At 50.1% G+C, this 19526-nt stretch overlaps 1 protein-coding gene across 2 annotated transcripts in view; it reads left to right on the forward strand.

Annotated features, from left to right (window-relative positions):
* Nucleotides 1–17791, forward strand: part of MAML3 (mastermind like transcriptional coactivator 3) — a 252475-nt gene extending 234684 nt beyond the window's left edge. The window contains exons 3-5 of one of the 2 annotated variants that reach the window (XM_056321819.1): nt 7754–7996; nt 10151–10235; nt 13622–17791. In XM_056321819.1, coding sequence (XP_056177794.1) covers nt 7754–7996; nt 10151–10235; nt 13622–14601 — 1308 coding nt within the window. In that variant the 3' untranslated portion in view covers nt 14602–17791. Of the gene's footprint in view, nt 1–7753; nt 7997–10147; nt 10236–13621 lie in introns of both variants that reach the window. The other variant, XM_056321811.1, reaches the window with a different exon arrangement.
* Nucleotides 17792–19526: the final 1735 nt, after the last annotated feature.

The raw sequence follows: 19526 nt of genomic DNA on the forward strand, positions 1-19526 counted from the left end.
TGCCTCACAGAGACTTGTCTGTGCAGCCGTTCCCTGTGCGGGTCAAATTAATGGCTTGATTAACCCCATTAGTTCACTCCTGCAAGAAAATTATGTAAAATAGCATTTCACTGGACCATGAACACTGGTGCAAACGGCTCAAGAGCAGGTGAGATTGCAGAGCAGGAGGATTCGTTTCCATCGCAGGGGCTGGGTGGGAGCATCAGAAGCTGCCCCGGCCGCCCTACAGACTTGCCGGAGTTGCGCAGGCTCTGTGCCTGCTCGGGTCTCAGCCTCTCCCGGCCAGCTGGCAGCACACTCACAAGCCCCCTGCCATACACGGTGTGTGGGGCATATCCATGGGGACCTGCAGGGGACTGCGAGGTTCACGTCCCATAGATTCCCAAGCAGGTACTAACGTCCCATAGATTCCCAAGCAGGTACTAACGTCCCATAGATTCCCAAGCAGGTACTAGGTGATAACCACACCCTTGCAAGAGACTCTGCTGGAGCCAGGACTTGTAACTCATTAAAGCAAATAAGAAGAGCTCATCTTAATTTGACACTTCACAAATATTTTTACATGTGTATACTTATTTCTCCCTTTTTTTTAAGAGATACCTGTAAAGAGGCTGTTCTGGGTTTAATTTGGGCTGATTCGCTTTTTCCCTCCTAAAAATAATAAGACCAATAAAAAATTGCAATTACAAGGAAACTAGTTATTTGCGATAAATGAACACTTCTCCCTCAGCGCACAAACCCAACCGTTATATTGTTATGCTCTGTACCTTGGAACTAGCTGATGAAACTGAGGATAAACAAAACTGAAAAGCAGGAGTGATTGCCCCTGCAAAGATTTCTTTCTTGGGGGAGGGGAGAAAAAGCCAGAGTTGTTATTTGTAAAATAGGAAATGAGCCTGGTTTAACGACGCTGGGTGAAGTTGGGTAGCATTCTGTTGAAATGTTGCATTTCTGAATCCTACCAGCGGTGCTCAGGATTTGTGGAGTCAAACCACTGTGCTGAAGCAGAAGTGGGTGCATGGGGAGGCAGGGCTTCTGGTGCCACCTGGTAAAACCACGGCCCCTCCTGCCTCTACAGTCTTTGAGATGAATTTCTGATGGTCTTTAGCTCTTCCATGGTGTTAGAAAAACAGTTGCTCATTTTAGAACCCTTTGTTATCTGCTTCGTCACCAGAAATGAAGAAATTAGTCCCTCTGATGAACAAAATAAAATACACAGAAGTAATAGTTTGACAGATCCTGTTTGTTCTGTGGAAAGACTAAACTGTATCGAAAACACAGGGAGGAGAGATGCAGGCGAGGGGAGGTGAAAGGAAAACAAATTGGCTGCATGCAGAGGTCTGGTGTCAAACAGAGGGATCTTGTTCACTCAGATACTATAGGAAAGACCATGGCAACCGGGGGCCGGGGAGAGAAGAGAGGTTTGTAGCCCATCCGTGAGCCTGGATGACAGAGGAATAGGTGAAGCAGTCGGCTCTGCAGAGCCTGCTGCCGGGGTTGGAGTTGTAAACCAGCATATTCCGTCCCTTCGTCCTGTATGCTGGCTTTTTTAAGGGAAGGGCAGGGGGGAAGTCCAAAATGAATGGATTTGTAATTCCCTTAGTCTGTCAGATGGTGCTATCCTGTGAAGAAAGGTGGCTTGGCTTTGGGCAACCTGATTTAGAGAGAGGGATTAAGATCGCTGCCAGACGCAATAAGTAACAACATTACAAGGAATTTAATAGAAATATTTCTGGGGGAATATAGGAACATGCTTTCAGGCTGCTCCGAAAACACTAGATAGAGACGATGTTTAAATGTGATGTAGTATATGGAAACGGATAATATTTTTGATCCAAATAACAGGTTGGAGACCCCCTTTTTTGGCATGTGCATGCATACGCGCACACAGAGGCAGGCGGGCAGTACCTGAGAGCCCCGCGACAGCGGCGCGGTGCCTGCCAGCCCAGCAGCAGCGGGATGCAGCAGGGCCAGCTGCCTCTGCCGTGCCAGGGAGAGCAGCTCGGAGCTGCACGGAGCTAAGGGCAGGCGGTGCTGTTCTATCGTGTACACTGCAGGCCGTTCAATCACACGGCTAAGTTGTGTTTATCCAGAAAGGCTGTCATCCTTGAAGACATCAAAATGTGGAGATCTGCCATTTCTGATGGGTAATGAAATCATAGTGTAAAAATGTGATTCTTCTTTCTGATTTGAATCTGTCTTCAGCTTCCAGCCCTTGTATCTGGTTTTGCCTTCTTCACTGGATAAACGAACTCTTTAAAGGATTTCTTCCCTTGTGAAGGTATTTTTATAGGCCATGGTCAAAGCATCTCTCAGTTTTCTTTGTGGTAAGCTAAATGGATTGAGCTCTTTAAGTCACTCACTGGCAGACACTTTCTGGCTCAAATAATTTTTGTGTCTTCTTTTTCTGCTCTGACTCTAAATGTAGATGTGTGATTGTATATATTTTTCTAGTATCGTTCTTTTAATGCGGTATGCAGGATAAGCCACCTCCTGGCTTCTGTTTGCTCTTCTGCTCTTTGTATATTCAAGGATTGCATTAGTTCACATACCACAGAACAGCACAGTGAATTTATGTCCAATTGTCACACTAAGACCCTACTTTCAAGTCTCTGCTTCCCTCAGCTTTTTGGGAAACACTTTGTTCCCAGATGTGGAAAACCCTTTGGCCGTAGGTTTCTGCTAGCAGTTGCCTGGAACAGCCCCCCCTTACCCTGGGGTCCCGCTCTGCTCCCCTGGCCTTCCGCAGGAGCAGAGCCGGCTCCCCATGCCCAAAGGCTCTGATCACCACAGATCAGCATGGATCAGATCAGCTGAGTAAGCTTGGCTGGTCCCTGCCTGCACTTACCTGCACCCAGCTGCCCGGCTCTCAGGGCGTCAGCTGGTGGTTGTTCTGCTTGTTCTGAAAGAAAATTGTGTGATTGCTTTTAGCTGCAGTTGGGAGATTGAATAACGTACGGAAGGAATAAATCACTGCATGATCAGGAAGAGGCATATAAGATTTGAGACAGAGGAAAATACCTTTTCCACTCCCTTTTGTTCTCTTTTTAGAGTCACTTATGTTTACTGTGCATAACTGTGCATGTATGCACACACATCACCCCTGAACTCCTGCAGAGGATTCCCTCACTCCAGTAGATCCTTGGAAATACACTGGGAGGACACAGGATTTATCCTCCTGTCACTCAGGAGCAGATTATCAACAGAGGGCGACTCCTGTGTAGGCGTTAACTAAGCAGCCAGATCCCTACAGAAGTTCATCTTACTGGGTGCTCTGCAACTATACAAACCTGTCCAGATGTGCTATGCTGACCATTTGGAAATCGTGGCTCTTTTTTGGCTCCGCAAATAGCAGCTTGGCTCTTTCAATACCTGGTGAGTCTCCCAGGGGCCAAGCACTTGATTTTGGCCCTGGCCTGCTTTAAAAGCAGGTGGCTGAGGCTGCAGAGGCAGGAGGGGTCCTGGCAAGGTCCCTGGGAGGCTTAGTCAGGGCCAGCACGTGTGTTTGAACTTGCTCAGCAGCATGGCTGCATCAGGTGAAAAGCTCTTGCCGCCGTCCCTCCTCACATAAGCAGCCTCTTGGCTTCATCTGGCCCTCGGTGAGGACCTCGCAGTGGAGCTGCAGCTTCTCTGTTCCCGACTGAAGCATGTGTCTGCACCAGCCACTGTTATCAGGAGAGAGCTGTTTGCAGCCTGTGAGTAGCACACAGTGGCTTTGGGTGCTGTTGAAAATAGCCACAGTGAAAAATCAGAAGTCACACTATACCTTCTTCCCAGATGTAACAGGCTGATGAGAGACAGGCTGAGAATACTGCACGTGTTTCCCATTCCAGGACATCTCGTCACTCTTTACACGGACTACATGCCTACACCCATGCAGGGCACCCCTGCAGCATGTGCCCACATGCACAGGAGCACAGGGCCCTGGGGAAAGGAGCTGGGTTGTCCCCTTGCTGCTGGGGATCCCTCCGGAGAGATGACAGCCTGAGTCACAGGTGAGTCAGGCCGTGGGCATGGGCCGCTGGGTACCAGCGCAGTCGGCTGCGGAGGTGATGTGGTGCCAGCAGCCGGTGAGCAGGGGAGTTGATGAGGGTGTCTGGAGGGTGAAAAGGCAGCAGCGCCAGTTGGTGGAGGAAGGAAAATGCAGAGGCAGGGGGTGTAGGAAGGAGAAAGGGGAGGTAAGGAATGAGAGGAGCTCTAGGGGCAGGAAGGCTCAGGTTGCAGTGGGAGGATGGAGGGGGCTGGCAGGCAGAGCAGGAGCTCAGAGCACTGTCAGCGAAGCTTGGATCAGTTTGGGTTTGAAGCTCTATAGCTGTGTAAGTGCTGCACTTAGCCCGAGTTGCTTGACTTGGTGCTCGGCTCTTGTGGTGAGACTGCACCCAGGCCTGGAGCAGGCAATGGTGTGTAAGAGGCGGCCACGTAAAGCCCAGCATTGCTTCTTTCATCACTGATTCCCAGCCCCACACACGTATCCCCCAGCCTGCTTCCAGGTTTCATCTCCATGCTGGACCTCCGGAGGGAACAGTGGAAGGAGGGTGGGTGTGCACACCATGGCTGGGTAACTGAAGCAACCCACAAGCATACGTGGCCCCACACCGCTGCCAGGGCTGGGCAGAGCTGCGCAACCCTGCCTTGGAGGTTAACAGCAGCACTGCCGGGCTGCAGAGGTGCTCTTGGTAAAGAGCTCTGCTCCCAGGTGCTAGGGAGCATTTTCCTGCCTGTGGAGACCTTTTGCCTGGGCTCTGCTCTGGTTTTCAGGACACACAACCCGGGGCTGCTCCCAGTGATGTCACCGGGGCCTTTCATCATCGGTTGGGAAGTGTTTTTGCCAAAAAAAAAAATGGAAAGGAGAAGAAATATTCTGGGTAGGAGGGTGGTGTTCTGTCTTGGTGAGGAAGGCCTGGCTTTAAACCTGTTATTAAAACTGGAAAGAGGAAGTTTTCGCTATGAGTAGGTAAACTCTTGTACCTCGACGTGACTAAACGCACAACCCTGGAAGTAACACCTTTGTGCTAATCCTCGTATTTCCTCCAGCTGGTGCAGGGGGCTCATGTCAGCGGGTGGGGCTCCTTTCGAAGCTTTCTTCCTTTTTAAACTCTGCAATTAACTCGCCATGTAATAGGATACAGACTGGAGTGCCTTGTGCGGCGTTACGGTGGGGTGGCTGTGTCCCTCCGCCGTACCCGTGTGTGCGGGAGCGCCAGGACACTAGTTCTGCAGTAAGATTGTTTGGAAGGCCATTCGGTGGGGGCTCGGGCTCAGCCCCGCAGGGAGCAGTGCGCTGAGGCTCAGCAGAGGAAGCTCCAAGCGATGTCACTTCACAGCATGCCCTTTGGCTCCTGGGTGTCCGTCCCTGTGTCCTCATGTTGTCGTCGTCGTCCCCCCCCCCCCCCTTCTTTTTCCTTGTAGTAGCTGCAGCAAAGGCTCCATTATTTGGCAGCGTGGCATTGCTTTCGTCTATAAATGGAAGCAGTTGGCCCGTCTCCCAGTATAACACAAGATAGTCCTGTGCATCAGTTATGCAATCTGTAGCTTGATGACTTCATCAGAAGTCGGGGGAGGGCCAGGGGGTGGTAGGAAAAAGCCTTTACCATCGGCTCGGCTGGAGACAGATGATGTCTGTGTCCCCTCCCCAAGAAAAGCCAGCCGGAGCCCAGCGCCAGGGCTGGGTGAAAGGGCTCGGTGCGAGAGCTGCTGAGGGATCCATGGCGGGTGCGATTCCCTGACCCCGGCTCGGGGACACCCCAGCAGCTGCCACAGCCCTCGAGGTGCTGCGGGCACCGCGCTTCGCCGGGCTGTAAAGTGCAGTGTGAGATGGGGCCAGGGGAGAAGTGGGAAGAGTGTGGGGAGGGAACTTTCAAACCAGGGCAGATGTTAAGAGAGAGAACCTAAATACCAGAGAGCTGCCTTTCAGCAGAGAGCCCTTCAGGGAATATCTGTGCAAAGCAGAGATGTGGACAAATTGTATTTTCTTGTTATTTCCTCGGAAGGCTCCTTGAAAACCTGACCTTCATGCAGAAAGGCTGATCCTAATTTCCAAAGGTACACTCGAGCATTGATTTTAACCCGTGCATTGACTGGGTTGGCGTGGCCGTCATAAGATTACTTTTCTATACATTCTCAATCACACGGTAATTGACGTAACTCAAACCGTCAATGAAGCAGATGAATCCCAAACCTCACCCTGGCAAGCTTTGCCCAAAGGACCCTCAAGTGACAGAGATCCTTTCCGTCGAGTTAGTGCTTTTGAATTAGTACCCGTCTCTATAAAACAATTAAGGAGCTTCTAAGGAGCACACGTCGAGGCCGGTCCTGCCGGGCAAGCAGCGCTCCGCAGCGCCGGCCCCGGCGTGCTCAGCCCAGCAGAGGCGGGGGGGCTGCCATCGCCACAGACCCCTGTGTGCTGCCGACCGGTGCTCCTGGCCCGGAGCAGCTCTCGCACGGGTGGTTTGCGCTGCGGGCGGCCCGCCAGGGCTCCCCACGGCGTTCCGCACCCCCAGGCTGGGGGCGGGGGGCGCCGGCCCGGGGGTCCCGCACCGGCCGAACGCGGGCTGCGGCGTCACCCCGGCGGGTCCCCGCTGCCGACCCTGCTGCGGGGCCAGCGGCTGGGGGGCACAAGAGAAACCCTTCACGCTCTTTTACACCGAGGAGTACCTGGACCTACAGGCGTGGGGGCACAGCGCTGCACCTGCTGCTTTGCCGTCGACCCACCCCCCCGCGTTGTTTGTTCCCCCCGCCTCGGGGCAGGGCCCCTCCGGAGCGCTGCGGGGGCGCTGGTGGCCGTGGGGTTGCTTCTGCCCCGGCAGCGGGGCAGCCTGGCGCCGGCCCGGGGGGGGGTGTCTCTGGGTGCCCCCCGGCAGCGCTGCCCGCCGCTCCCGGTGTCCCCCGCCCCCCCCTGCCCGCAGCGGGGGGAGCCCGGTCCCGCCCCGCCGCGCCGTGCCCCCACCGGGCGGGCCGGGCCGCGGGCGGGCAGCGCCACCTGCCGGCGGGCGGTGGCGCAGGTGGCCGCAGCCTCCCCGGGCACCGCGCTGGGGTGCCAGCGGTGCGGGCCGGCAGAGCGGCGCGCTGCCCGCCGGGGTGCCGAGGCTTACCCGTGCCTGCTCCGGCTCCGTGTCCCTGCACTCCAAAGCAGCAAACTGGATTGGAAACGCAGAGCAGGGCGGGTTTGGGAGAGGGTGCCGGTGGCACCATGTGCCCTGCGGCCTCTCAGGCTTTGGCCCCTCGCTGGGGGAGGGAAAGCTTAAACACGTTTTGTGGTTAAATCCTGCGACTGGGGTGCAATGTAGGCGGAATTAATGCAGCCGGCTCCTGCCGTTGTTTGCGTGCACCCAAAACCTCCGCTCCTCACTCCGGGTGACTGCGGAACTGCTGTTATGGGGAAAGGGCAGCAGAAAGGGAGAGAAAATATGCTTGGCTCCATGATAAGGGGGAAGAATTTTAGAAAAACTCTGAAGCTGCGTATCCTGAATGAAATTAAACCTAGTACGCAGCTTTATTTATTTGCTATTAATGAACTGAAAAGTGCTCTTGCTTTATCTGAGTGGGCTTGACCTCCAGGAGAGAAGGGGAACCTGCCAGCTGCTGCCTGCGAGGAGCAGCCCGTGGCACGGCCACGAGCCTCTTTCCGAGGACTGTTACCTCCGTCAAGCTCCAGTCTTCACCCCCAGAGTCAACGTCTCTTGTTAATGAGCCATAACTTCCCGTGCCGGTGGAGCACCCCGAGTAACAAGGCCTTCTCTCTCTCTTTGCGCAGGAGCAGCATCAAGTGGGGCTGTCCCGGACCACGGGGCCCATGCAGCCTTCAGTCCCACCCGGCTCCAGCAGCGTGGTCACGGGCACGAGCTCGGGGGGTCCCTTCCTAGGAAATCAACCTCAAGCAGCCATCATGAAGCAGATGCTGATTGAGCAGAGAGCCCAGCTCCACGTGATAGAGCAGCAGAAACAGCAGTTTCTAAGAGAGCAAAGGCAGCAGCAGCAGCAGATCCTAGCCGAGCAGGTACAGTACCCGTTTGTCTCAGGCACTGCAGCACACACAGGTATGACGGCACGAGCGCGAGACAGTGCAATACCAGCCTTTCCTTCTGTGTTTTGGTGGCTCCTATCATAGTATTTCAGCAATGCTTATCCAAGAAGAGGCATCTGTCTCAGTCCTACCATAAGCTTGGCAAATATCACCCACGTTCCCAGTGATGGGCTTGACGGTCTCATGGGATTTTAGACACCAGAGAGGTTAGCTCTTAACCTGGTATCTCATGGTGCATTTACTCCGGCAGAAGCAAACTGCTACAGTTACAGTTGCTGGTCCTCTTCCCTACCTCTGACTGGTCTTGCGCTGGCAAAAGCTATATACAGCTGTGCAGTGATCTGGGACAAAGAATTGACATGGGTTAAAAGTAACCTGGCAAAGAAAAAACGCTAGTGTTTACCCAGCTCAGTTCTTTAATCTGGTTTATCATGTACCGGTATGAGCAATTATGTTAGCACAAGGGAGGGCACCATTAAGGGGGGAACCAGAGGCTGAAGTGGGAGAACAGTAAAACCAGCCCGTGCAGTGGCAGCGTGGAACTGCTGCACTGGAGCCTGTCACCTGGCTTGTGGAGCTCTCGGGCTTTGCGATGTAAACATTAAATTACCCAGTCTGAATGGTGATGTCTTGCGCGTGTTTAACTCAGCTGTAGTTTAAAAGCAACCCAGGAGAAAGTCAGTGGGAAGTCACACTGTTCCGTGCCTGTAAGTTCATACCCAAGTTTAAACTTGCAGTCCCCCAGTGTTACCTAGGTAATGTTCTGAGGGGTCTGTAGCTGCTTTAAGCTTGGCTTCAGCTCTCTTGCTGGAGAAATACAGCTTAAGACCTGGGGTCTGCTTTAATTTGTGTTAGAACTTGTGCATGTTGTATAGCCACAGGCATACGGATAGCCTTCCCCTCTTCTCGTGGTCCTCCTGAGAAACAGAAAAATTCACCCCCAGTGAAGAGGAAGGATGCTCCTAGAAATATTCAGGATAAAGATGCATGAAGCAGTTCAGGGGTGAACAAGTGCAGAAGAGTGAGGATGCAGTCACGTTCGCCCATCGTGGATTAGGTCGATTCAACTGCATAAAGCTGAGAGCCAGTCGCTGTCTTGGCTGCTGGAGGCAAACCTGAAAGTGTTGAAAAACCACAAGGCTGAGGCTGTCAAGTGTGCTGGCATAGATGAAAAGTGACAAAGTCACAGTCCTCAGGCTCCTAGCTTTTGGGTGTTTTGTGCCTAACAAGGTTCCCTTTATCCTTTTGATGGTTTGTAACACACATTTATGAACACGGGGATTAGTACTTGCTCTTTCCAATCTTTGCCGTTCTCTTACCTTCGTTACACATCGTTGGGTTTGGACACAGTATTTGTACAGCTGCAGATGAAGCACCAGGACACGTCCTTTTAGTAAGTGCTTAGTCAAGTATACCCTAGGCTTTGAAAGCTCTGGTAAACACTCTTTGTTTTTATAATCAGCCCTGGATTCTGGTTTAGATGCATGAGTATTCATAGAAAATGATCACGGAGAAACAGTGTGGGCTGGATCAAGGGAGGGAGACATTTTGCAATCACCTGCTTCCCAACTATCATTCCCTGAAGCACAAGAGGAAATGTGCCTTAGTAGCCCTTTCTGTTTGGCTCGGGAATGGTCCTAGCCACAGTGCTCAGGTCAGGATGCAGTACTCCTTGCAGCAGTGTGGTTTAAGTGCAGAGGTGGAGGAAAGTCTTGTACCAGGAGCACAAACCTCTAGACTTTGGCAGGGCTGGGCGAAGGAAAGGGTGTGTGGCTACAGTTGCCCTCAGACATAAGTGGGCAAAGTTATTTTATATCCCTCCCTCTCCTTTCAGCTTGGAGACAGTTAAGGTCACACTGTAGAGGTCGGGATGAAGTGGTTGTTATTAAGGAGAGATGATGTTAGCCTCGATGCTTATTCCTTTTTGAACCAGAGAGTCTGTGTGCTGAGTAGCCCAAGTGCTCTCAGGAGGACTCTTCTAATGATTCTGCTTGTCTCTCCAGAACAGTTTGCTAGATAAGAAATGCTGCAGTTCTGCTGCAGTACTTTTGCCACCAGCCCCTTTCTCAGCTCGCTAATTAATTAATCATCTTTTTCTGCTTTCTTTCCCTCATTCATTTTCAGCAGTTGCAGCAGCAGTCACATTTGCCTCGGCAGCATCTGCAGCAACAGCGGAGCCCGTATCCGGTGCAACAGGTCAATCAGTTCCAAGGTAAAAGTCAAATTCTTTTTCCTGTATTGGAGCCGATATATGCTCCTGTAGCAGGCACATGAAAGTTCATGCATTTTATGAAGGCCAGGGTTTAAGCAGTGTGCCAAAACAGGAAGACAGGCTGTTGCATGCTTGCAAATACCACATCTTTTACCAAAGGGGAATGCCCAGGTTTGTGTATTTAGTTACATTTCTAATTTCCTTTCTGCTCCGCTCAGCAAAAGCTGCATTTTTAATTTGACATTTGTTTTGCCTCTTTGACATCTGGATTCTAGGATTTATCTTGTTTGCCACCACTCTCATTATGCTTTTTTTTTTTTTCCCCTCCATCTAGTGTCTCTCACTGTATCTTGGTTTTACACCTCTTCATTCCCCACTTTTTCCAGTTTGATGAGCAGAGAATTTCACAGAGGTCATCCTTATCTAGAGAAGTGACTGACAGATGTCAGGTGTGGGAGACACAGTGAAATACCCAAGATGTAAATGGAGAGTTTTTAATTATCTCAAAAAAAGCAAGTGTTATTTCAATGTGCTTGCAGATAACTGAAGAATGTAAGTACAATCGTTTTGCTTTAGGAAAAGAAGTTAATTCTGAGCTTTTCAGCTGCAAAGCATCAGCTGAATGTCTTCACTAGCCATGGATTCTAAACGGACATGAAACGAACATGCACATGTGCTGTATATTCATGATCGTGTCATGTAACTGCAACAGAAAACAAGGGAGGCAAGTGTATTGTAGTTCTTGTATGCGGAAAGTGCACAGGCAGCCAGATCTTCTGCTTGTATATATCAGAGTGGCTTCTTCTAAGCACCTTCTCATTTTTATCTGTGGCAGCATAAATTCTGTATGAAACAATTCTTTTCTCCCAGCAATTCATTTGCAAAATCAAAATGTATGTGTGTGCACTGCCATACATTGAGATGCACATGTAAAATCTTTCTGCATTAATGGTTCTTTGAAACCTTGCCTTCATATGTATTATTTAAAAGAAATGGAGAAGAGAGTTTAGGCTAATCTGACAGAGCAAGGAATTAATTTTCATAAATGAGGTAATTTAAATATAAATATTTCACCATTTTTGTATCTAGTCACAAGACTGTAATCCAGTGCAGTAGGTTATGTGTAAATGAGACCAGAAGGTGGCCCAAAACCTTAAAATCTGTTGCACCTTTCTTTTAACTACTCCTTGTCTGATCTCCTGTCTCTTAAGCTAAGCAGGGTAGTTAACAAAAGTAGTTTTTGAACCACTTGCTGGTAGTGACTCCTTTGGAGGTTTTCAGCTGCTGTTTTCAATTTAAAAAAATAGCTAAAGATGCATTAAGTAAGTTTTTAATACTATCTGTGTCTTAAACACTTGCTGAAGTCATTGTAAAAAGAGACTGCTTCTAATCATGGAAGGAGGAGGTGATCTAAATTAAGAAAGATCAAGGGGACCCCGGTGCCGATCATTAAGAAGATGGTTTCATAGCACAGATAAAGTAAAAAGCTGCCACTACATTTGCCCTGTTCAGTTGAGAGCCAGATGGTCTCTCTTCATGCTACAAAATGTTTCATTTATCTGTATGTTGGAGCTAAAAGCATCCTTTAAAAGCTTGTCCTGCTGCAGCAAAAAGGAGATGTAGCCGTCCTCTGCATTATGTGCAAAACTATAGAAATGACATTTCCTTTATTCGTACCTATTCCTCATGGAAACCAAGCCAACGTGAATAACACAGCCCAGTGTTCTCTGTTCCCCACAGATGTTCAAGCATGTTGTCTGCCACTGAGGGACAACAGATAGGGATTGATTTAAGAACATTCAGATTTTGTCGTACAGTTCATGACTCTTAAAGCAACCATTTTATATTTATACCTTGCATTTAATAATGTTTGAGCTGGGAGTAATTGTGTGCCTTATACTCTTAGAGCTTCAGCTGCAGAGCATTGTGTTTAGTTCGGTATGGTGGCTGAAAACCACAGTAGACCCATGGCATAATCAGAGCTCTGGTAATTGTTTTTAAATAAAGATAGTAAATACAGAAGCATGTTGGCTTCCCAGAAATCGATAGCTCCCCCCACCCCTGAAAGGAAGACACAAGCATGGTTCAGTTATCTGCCACGGTGGGGAATTTAACAAGGTTAGGATTTTCTGGTTTCCCATCGCTGGCCTAAGGTGGAGTAAAATGTGCTTATAATGTCGATTCACTAATACACTCTCCCTGCTTTAAATGTCCCCAAAAAACAATTTTTCTTCTTTCCATAGACTTAATCCGTAACAATGCTATAGAAAATCCATTCATTTGTGCCTCCTGAGCTATTAAAAAATTGATTGGCCTTCTAAGCCTGACATGTCTTTCAAAAGTAAGCCTTGAAAATGGAAAATGGAGATATTCAAAAGAGAGCTTCAAATGGTAAACTGAAGTTCAGCTGCTTTGCTGCCATTGAAGAAGACGGGTGGAAGCTTTCTCATTTGCTTGCTACAAGCTGAATTAGGCTTATCTGAAGGAGATGAGTGCTACTGAACCACAGTGCATACACACCTTTGAAGTCTTAGGGAGTGGTTTTATTATTTTATTTTTTTTTAACAGAGGAGGGCGCACATTGTCACTGGTCCTGGGGAAAAAAAAATACACACAAAAAGGAAGACTCACGTTTGCTTTAGAAAGGGGACTTTGACTCTCAGGTCACTTCTTAAAAATTTAAGCTCTGATCCTGGTGAAGTAAGGAAAAGGCAGGCCTGTTTTAGCCCTGCAGCTTCTGTGGCTGTCTAGCTTAGGTACCTGGGAAGGTGGTTATCAGGGAGGCAACCATGGCTGTAATCACGCATCAGGCATGCAGTTGTGTCGCCTGGATTCTTCAAAAACCTGAAGCCATGAATACCTTGGGGTACGCATCCCAAAATTGTCATAATTGAGAATTACTTAGTGGGTAAATCATTGGCCTTTTAATCTTGCCAGCCTCGTTTTAGGCCTTAAGGGAAATTAGGCTGCTAGTCTCTATTGATGGTATTCTCTGCTGAACAGCGTCCCGCTTCACAAATCGAATCCATAACGTGATCGGCGATTCCTGTTTAGGGCAGCGCTTGAGCTGTGTGAACTGTCACCCTCAAGGAGAGGGGACTTGGCAGGTCGGGACAGAGGGTGCAGCCAGAGCGAGTTGGGGAACATACAATCTCTGAAACACAACAAACGTTAGGCAGCAAGCACATCTCCCCAGGATGGATAACCTTCTAGCTCACTGCTAACCTTCACATGAAACAATAATTTATTCGCTCAGAAAGCACAGCGATCTGAAATCTTACTGTGATGCAGAAGGCTCCTACAGGTTGTCTCTTATGCAAAGGAACGTTAGTTAAGATTTACAGGACTCTGATTTTTTTCCTTACCTTCCTCCCTTTTTGGTGTAGGTTCTCCCCAGGATATAGCAGCCGTGAGAAACCAAGCAGCACTCCAGAGCATGAGGACATCCCGAATGATGGCCCAGAATGCGAGCATGATGGCAATGGGTCCCTCCCAGAACCCGAGCACACTGCCCACGACCGCAGGCCAGTCAGACATGGGCATGGCTCCTTACAGCAACGCCTCTTCCAGCCAGCCGGGAATGTACAGTATGAGCACAGGGATGAGCCAAATGTTGCAGCACCCAAACCAAAGTGGCATGAACATGGCACATAACACAGGCCAGGGAACGAGGCAGACCGCCTCTGGACAAGCGGTGGGAATGGTCGGCAATTTTGGTCAGAACATGCTGGTAAACTCTGCTCTTCCCCAGCATCAGCAGCAGATGAAAGGACCCGTGGGCCAGGTCTTACCCAGGCCACAAGCACCACGACTTCAAAACCTGATGGGGACCGTCCCTCAAGGAACACAAAACTGGCAGCAGCGAGGCTTACAAGGTGTCCCCGGAAGGACTAGCGGTGAAATGGGGCCCTTCAACAACGGCACAACGTACCCGATGCAGGCTGGGCAGCCGCGGCTGTCCAAGCAACATTTCCCACAGACAGTTGTGGACACGGGTGGGACAGTAAGAGCCCTGAACCCAGCGATGGGGAGACAGTTGCTGCAGCCACTACCTGGGCAACAAGGAGCCAGCCAGGCCAGGCCGATGGTAATGCCTGCAATAAGCCAAGGGGTCCCTGCTATGTCTGGCTTTAGCCAGCCTCCAACGCAGCAAATGCCAGGTGGTAACTTTGCTCAGAGCAGCCAAGGCCAGGCCTACGAGAGGAATCCCACTCAGGACATATCCTACAACTACAGTAATGAAGGAGCAGGGGGGTCGTTCTCCAGTTTAGCAGAGGGCGCAGACCTTGTGGACTCCATCATTAAGAGCGGACCAGGGGATGAGTGGATACAAGAACTTGATGAGTTGTTTGGAAACCCCCAGTGAATGGGCTTGTATAGTCTGGAGCTTTGGTTGTTGCATTTGAAAAAAGAAGAGAGAGAGCTGGATGTTCTCCCCATCCTTGGATTGTTGTTTTTTTATTCGAATTGGTTTAGTTTGGGGTTATTTTGTTTTCTTTTGTTTTTAATCGTGCAAACTAAGCTGATCTGTAGCCAACTTTGGAAGATTCAGGGGACGATGAAAACATCGGCATCCCAAGACTTCCACCAAGCAATCTCCCTTGTGTGGCAGCACCCGCTGTGGGGGTGGGGGGGATAGGGAGGGCAGAATGGGGAAACTGGAAAAGCCAGCTGATGCCTCTGGTTGGGAACTTTTGTTCCTTCCCTGCTGAAGTGAGGCTTCATTGCACAGTTGAGTGGCGCAGTCCCAGTATCTCCCACCTCTTGTAACTGCAATCGCTGCAACTCTCAGGGGAGCAGATGAAAACAGCCAGGAGTGAGCCTAAAGATGCCTGCGGGCGATCGCACGGGCCCTGGTCAGACACGGGCTTAGCCCCAGGGGTAAGCGGGTCTCGCTGAGCCACGGCCAAACCCACAGGGCCAGCTCTGGGCTGTCACGAGGGATGTGCAGCACACACAGGACAAACCTAAACAGTCACAGGCAGGTCACCGTTTTCACCGCGGAGTGATAAAAATCCAATAGAAGTGTAGGAGAACATAAATTTGGCAGTGTGGTGAGGACAGTTTGATTAGGGGACTGCTGCTAGAGATGGCTTAGGTGGCAGGGTTAACTTAATGAGCTATTTAGTCCCCTTGGGACTTGCAGTAGCACTTCCCTGTCGGAGCACTTTGGTGTGGATCTGCTGCCTGGGGGTGCAGAACAGCAGCTTCAAACAGTGTTGAAGGGTGAAGAGGTACCAAAAGACATCAGCACAGGTCTTAAGTGGGGGTCTCTCTCTCTCCTTCCTCCCCAGTATGTTTTGAGTTCGCTTACTTCCCCTCCTATCCTTCAGTGGCAAGCAAGGTGAGCGACAACTGCCACAAAAGGGGCAGGCAGGCCAGGAGAAAACAGGCATGAGGAAATGTGCAGGCAGGGTTTGGCATGCAGAATGAGTTTCTCCTCTCCTCTTGAGAAGTGCAAGTTTGGCAAGTGATATTGCCCTGGCATGCCTGGGCTCTCGATGTGATGTTATACGCAACCTGATCTTCGGTTTTAAACAGATGTCTGTTCTAATCTCTCTGGTTTGCCGGGGTAAAATTCACTGCAGTATTTGAAGAACAGGAACCAGTGAAGGACTACTCGAAAGATCATTCATGGATGGGTAAAATAATTGATGTAGTTATTACAAACACAGGGTCTGCCCAAATAAGCTCTTAGGTAATAGCGATGCATCACTATCTCCACTGTGTGGACCGGTGCTGAGCAGCACTGTAATGAAGTTGTGATGCGTCTTGCACAATACTGAGATGCCAGCCGTTCTGAATGTCTGAAGCAGCAGTCCCCAAGCTGCATTCTGAGGCTGAGGTAAGCTGTCCTCCAAAACCTATCACCTTTTTAGTGTTTTCAGTTGAGAGCTGCTTATCAGGTTATATAGTGGTGCATAAAAAATGTTAACATGATCCACAATCCAAAAAGTTTGGGAACTTTTGGCCTAACGCTGGCCTTTGTGAGCCATAAGACGTGCTCTGCAGCGAAAGTGTCTCTGGTGTACAACTGCCAGTACCAACTACCAATTACCTCCTTTTGCGCCGCTCTCCTTGGGCCCGACGATGCAAAGTGCTGAGCACTGAAATCCACGGGAGCTGAGGGGCTTGGCATTTTGCATTTTGAAGTCCTGCCTTTCCCTGTGGAGCACAGGTATGCATCGCATTAAGGAGTGGGAGCAAAATGGGCCTGGAACCATCTCGGCGCACCTTTACGGTTCCCTTTTGTGCAGTAATCCCTGGCAGGGCTTACCTGGACAGGGGAAGTATCTGTTTTATATGCTATAATGTGAGCAGGACTAGCTGCATTTTTAATATGGACTAGCTGGTCAAGGTGAGCTATCAATCCAGTTTGCCCTGACTGCTAAATTTTTAAAAAATGCTTTACTACATCTCTTTTAGCTAACCCCTTTTTAAAATACAGCACAAGGACCTCTGCCAGTTCCTACTGAAGACGATAGGGGTTTGCCTGTCTGCTGCTTCAGCCGGAGCCCGGTTGGGCCCTACTAATTCAGTGAAAGAGAGCACCAGCCAAAGTTTTCAGTCCATCTTGCGGGTAAGCGGCTCTTGGTAGGGCTAGCTGGGACAGAAGGGACAGGCAAACAGTGGGAGAAGCGGTACCCTGAAGGTAGGAGGGCATCGTGCGTGCGTGTGTGTCTGCGTGAGCGCGTGGGTGAGGGAGCGACGAGCTGCTGTGGCACGTACCTGTCCTGCCCTGTGTGACAGAGGTGCCAGGATGAGGAGGCAGCAAGCCCGCTCCGTGGGGATGGCGCGGGGGACGGCGCTGGGGACGGCACAGCAGCGTTCCTTTCTTGGGAGCGAGTGGCCGAGGGTCGCCTGCCGACACAGAGCTGGGAGATGAGGGTTTAGATACACACGACCACCATGCAGCAGCCACGTGCAAATCCGTGTGCGTCAGGGAGGTACAGGCTTTGGGGAATAAATGGTGTTGAAGACTGAGTCTCTGTTGTCTTTATTAAGCTTCCTCCAAATACTCCGTACTGGGACCAAGTACTAGAGAGGTAGATTTTATTAGATTTGGGGTTGGTTTGTTTGGGTTTTTTTTTTTCCTTTCTTACTATGGTGCTGATGTATATGTAATGTTAAAAAAAAAAAAAAGTTATTTGTAAATATGTTTTTACAATTCTACAGATATCACTGGGTCTACTATCTGTAAAATATATACATATAAAAATATATATATATACTGTTTGTTTAAAATAGAGTATTTTTATTTCATTCCTTAACTCATCCTTACTGCAGTGGTATTGCACTTCAGATGACGTCTAATTACTAATTTGTACTGTATCCCTGACAGCAACTTGCTCCGTTCTATTCAGATTTTTCTAGTTTTCTGTTTTTATTTTGTACATTAAGCATTGCTTATTTCCTTTTAAGACCTGTACAGAGCTCTGAAAATGTAGAAAAAGACCTGATGTTAACATACCACTTTTAAAGAAAAAAACAAAACAAAACAAAACACAAAACAAAAGCAAAAAAGAACCAAATAAAAGATGGTTATCTGAGTCATATACCAGGCTGGTTTATAGGATCGTTTCTCGCCCCACTCCTGCGCCTCGGTGGGTGACCTTCCCGGGGGAGGAGGTGAACTGGGGCGTTACGGGGGGTATAGTCCATACCAGGCTGCCCCCCTTGCCCCACACTTGTTCAGCAGCCGGTAAGGTCCCTGCACCCCAGTTCGCCCCAGCAGGCACAGCGGAGCAGCTCCCCTGTGACAGCAGGGCCACAAGGTCACCGTGGTGGGCTGCTGCGGGGGGCAGTGCTTCCTCAGGTGGCTGCCTTGCCTGGGGGCCGCCGTGCCCCTACCCCGGAGCAAGGTGAGCTGCCGAAACTGCCTGTGCTCTGAGGTGAGGTCTGTGCCCAGGCATTTGGTTCGTAACTGGGGCGGTTAGAGGTGGCGGCTCCAAACTTACATATTTATTCTCTGTAGGGAGCAAAAGCAAGGAGTAGGGAAGTGCTTTCGGGGGAGGAACACGGTGGACAGCCCAGGGTGTAGGAGTCTGGTGGCTGGGGAAAGTGAGGCAGGGTGGAGGGAGGGAGATGCAGGGCTGGGTGTAGAAACTGGAAAGAAGACATGGGGAAACTGGGGAAGTGTGAAGATGCACACTTAGAGTAGTTCCTTGTAACCTACTAGTACTACAGTGTGAGAAGAACCGTGTTGTCAGAAGCCTTTTGGAAAGTGCATGTAGACTTGTTGAATTTATATGACCTGTTTAGGACGAACACGCGATGTAGCCTTCAAGGCTCGACACCGATTTCTCCGTGTTCCCAGCCTACCAGAGGCGTGGGGCATCAGGCACCGGACCTCTGCACAGCTTGCTGTTGGGGATGCCAGTGTGGCTTGGCTCCACACACAACCTTCAAGGTGAGGCGCCCCTTCTCTCCTTAACGCCAGTCCTCTCCTGTTTGGATGTGCAGAACAGGGTGCGAAGAAGGAGGCGGGCTCAGATCAGAGCAGCTTACCAGAGCTGCCCCTCAGCGTGTGCTGGCACAGGGCTTGCTGGGAAGATGCTCTCGGGAAGAGGCCCCCAGGTACCGACTGGCTCTGAAGCTGCAGCAGGGACCGTCATTGTTTCCGATCGTGACCAACATGAAGATTTGCATCGACTCACAGCGCGTGCTGAATGTGCAGCCTGATGCTGACTCCTCGAGCAGCAGGTAGGCAATGGTGTGGTTCTCACTAGGACTAAACTACGGACCCTGGCAGCATCCATCTGCTATAGGTGTGGTTTGGCCTTGATCCTAGATGAGTCAGTCTTTAGCACTTTTCAACGTTCTGCCCTGGCTTAGTGGGGAAAAAGCAGTGACTCAGAAGAGAGGTGGCATCCTCACCTCTAGGCCTGCTTCTGCCCTCTCGTTAGCTGGTGCAGATGCTAAAACGTTAGGTTCGTGTTTCTGCCCTGGCATTCTAGCTCTGTGCTGCTGGGTGACGCTTTGCAGCCTCACACCTACATTTTTTTGGCATGTGAAATTGTTCCTGAGCGACAGCAGCCTGTTCCTTTCTGTGCAATGCAATGCAGTAGTAGATGGGCTATGGGAAGCTGTCTATAAACACGCCAGACCACCACAACAGGTCAGCTTGGAACGGAATAATGTCAGAGGCAAAGGCCTGTCTGAGCACAGGCAGCGACCTTTGGGCCTCCTCTAGTGTATTCCAAGCCTGTTACGTACTTTGGACCTTTGTCTTGGTTTTAATTCTGGTGGCAGCACATCCTGCTGCCCCTGACTGTCTGAAGGCGTCATGGG

This window comes from Falco biarmicus, chromosome 1 (assembly GCF_023638135.1).
Source record: "Falco biarmicus isolate bFalBia1 chromosome 1, bFalBia1.pri, whole genome shotgun sequence".
NCBI classification, from domain to species: Eukaryota; Metazoa; Chordata; class Aves; order Falconiformes; family Falconidae; genus Falco; species Falco biarmicus.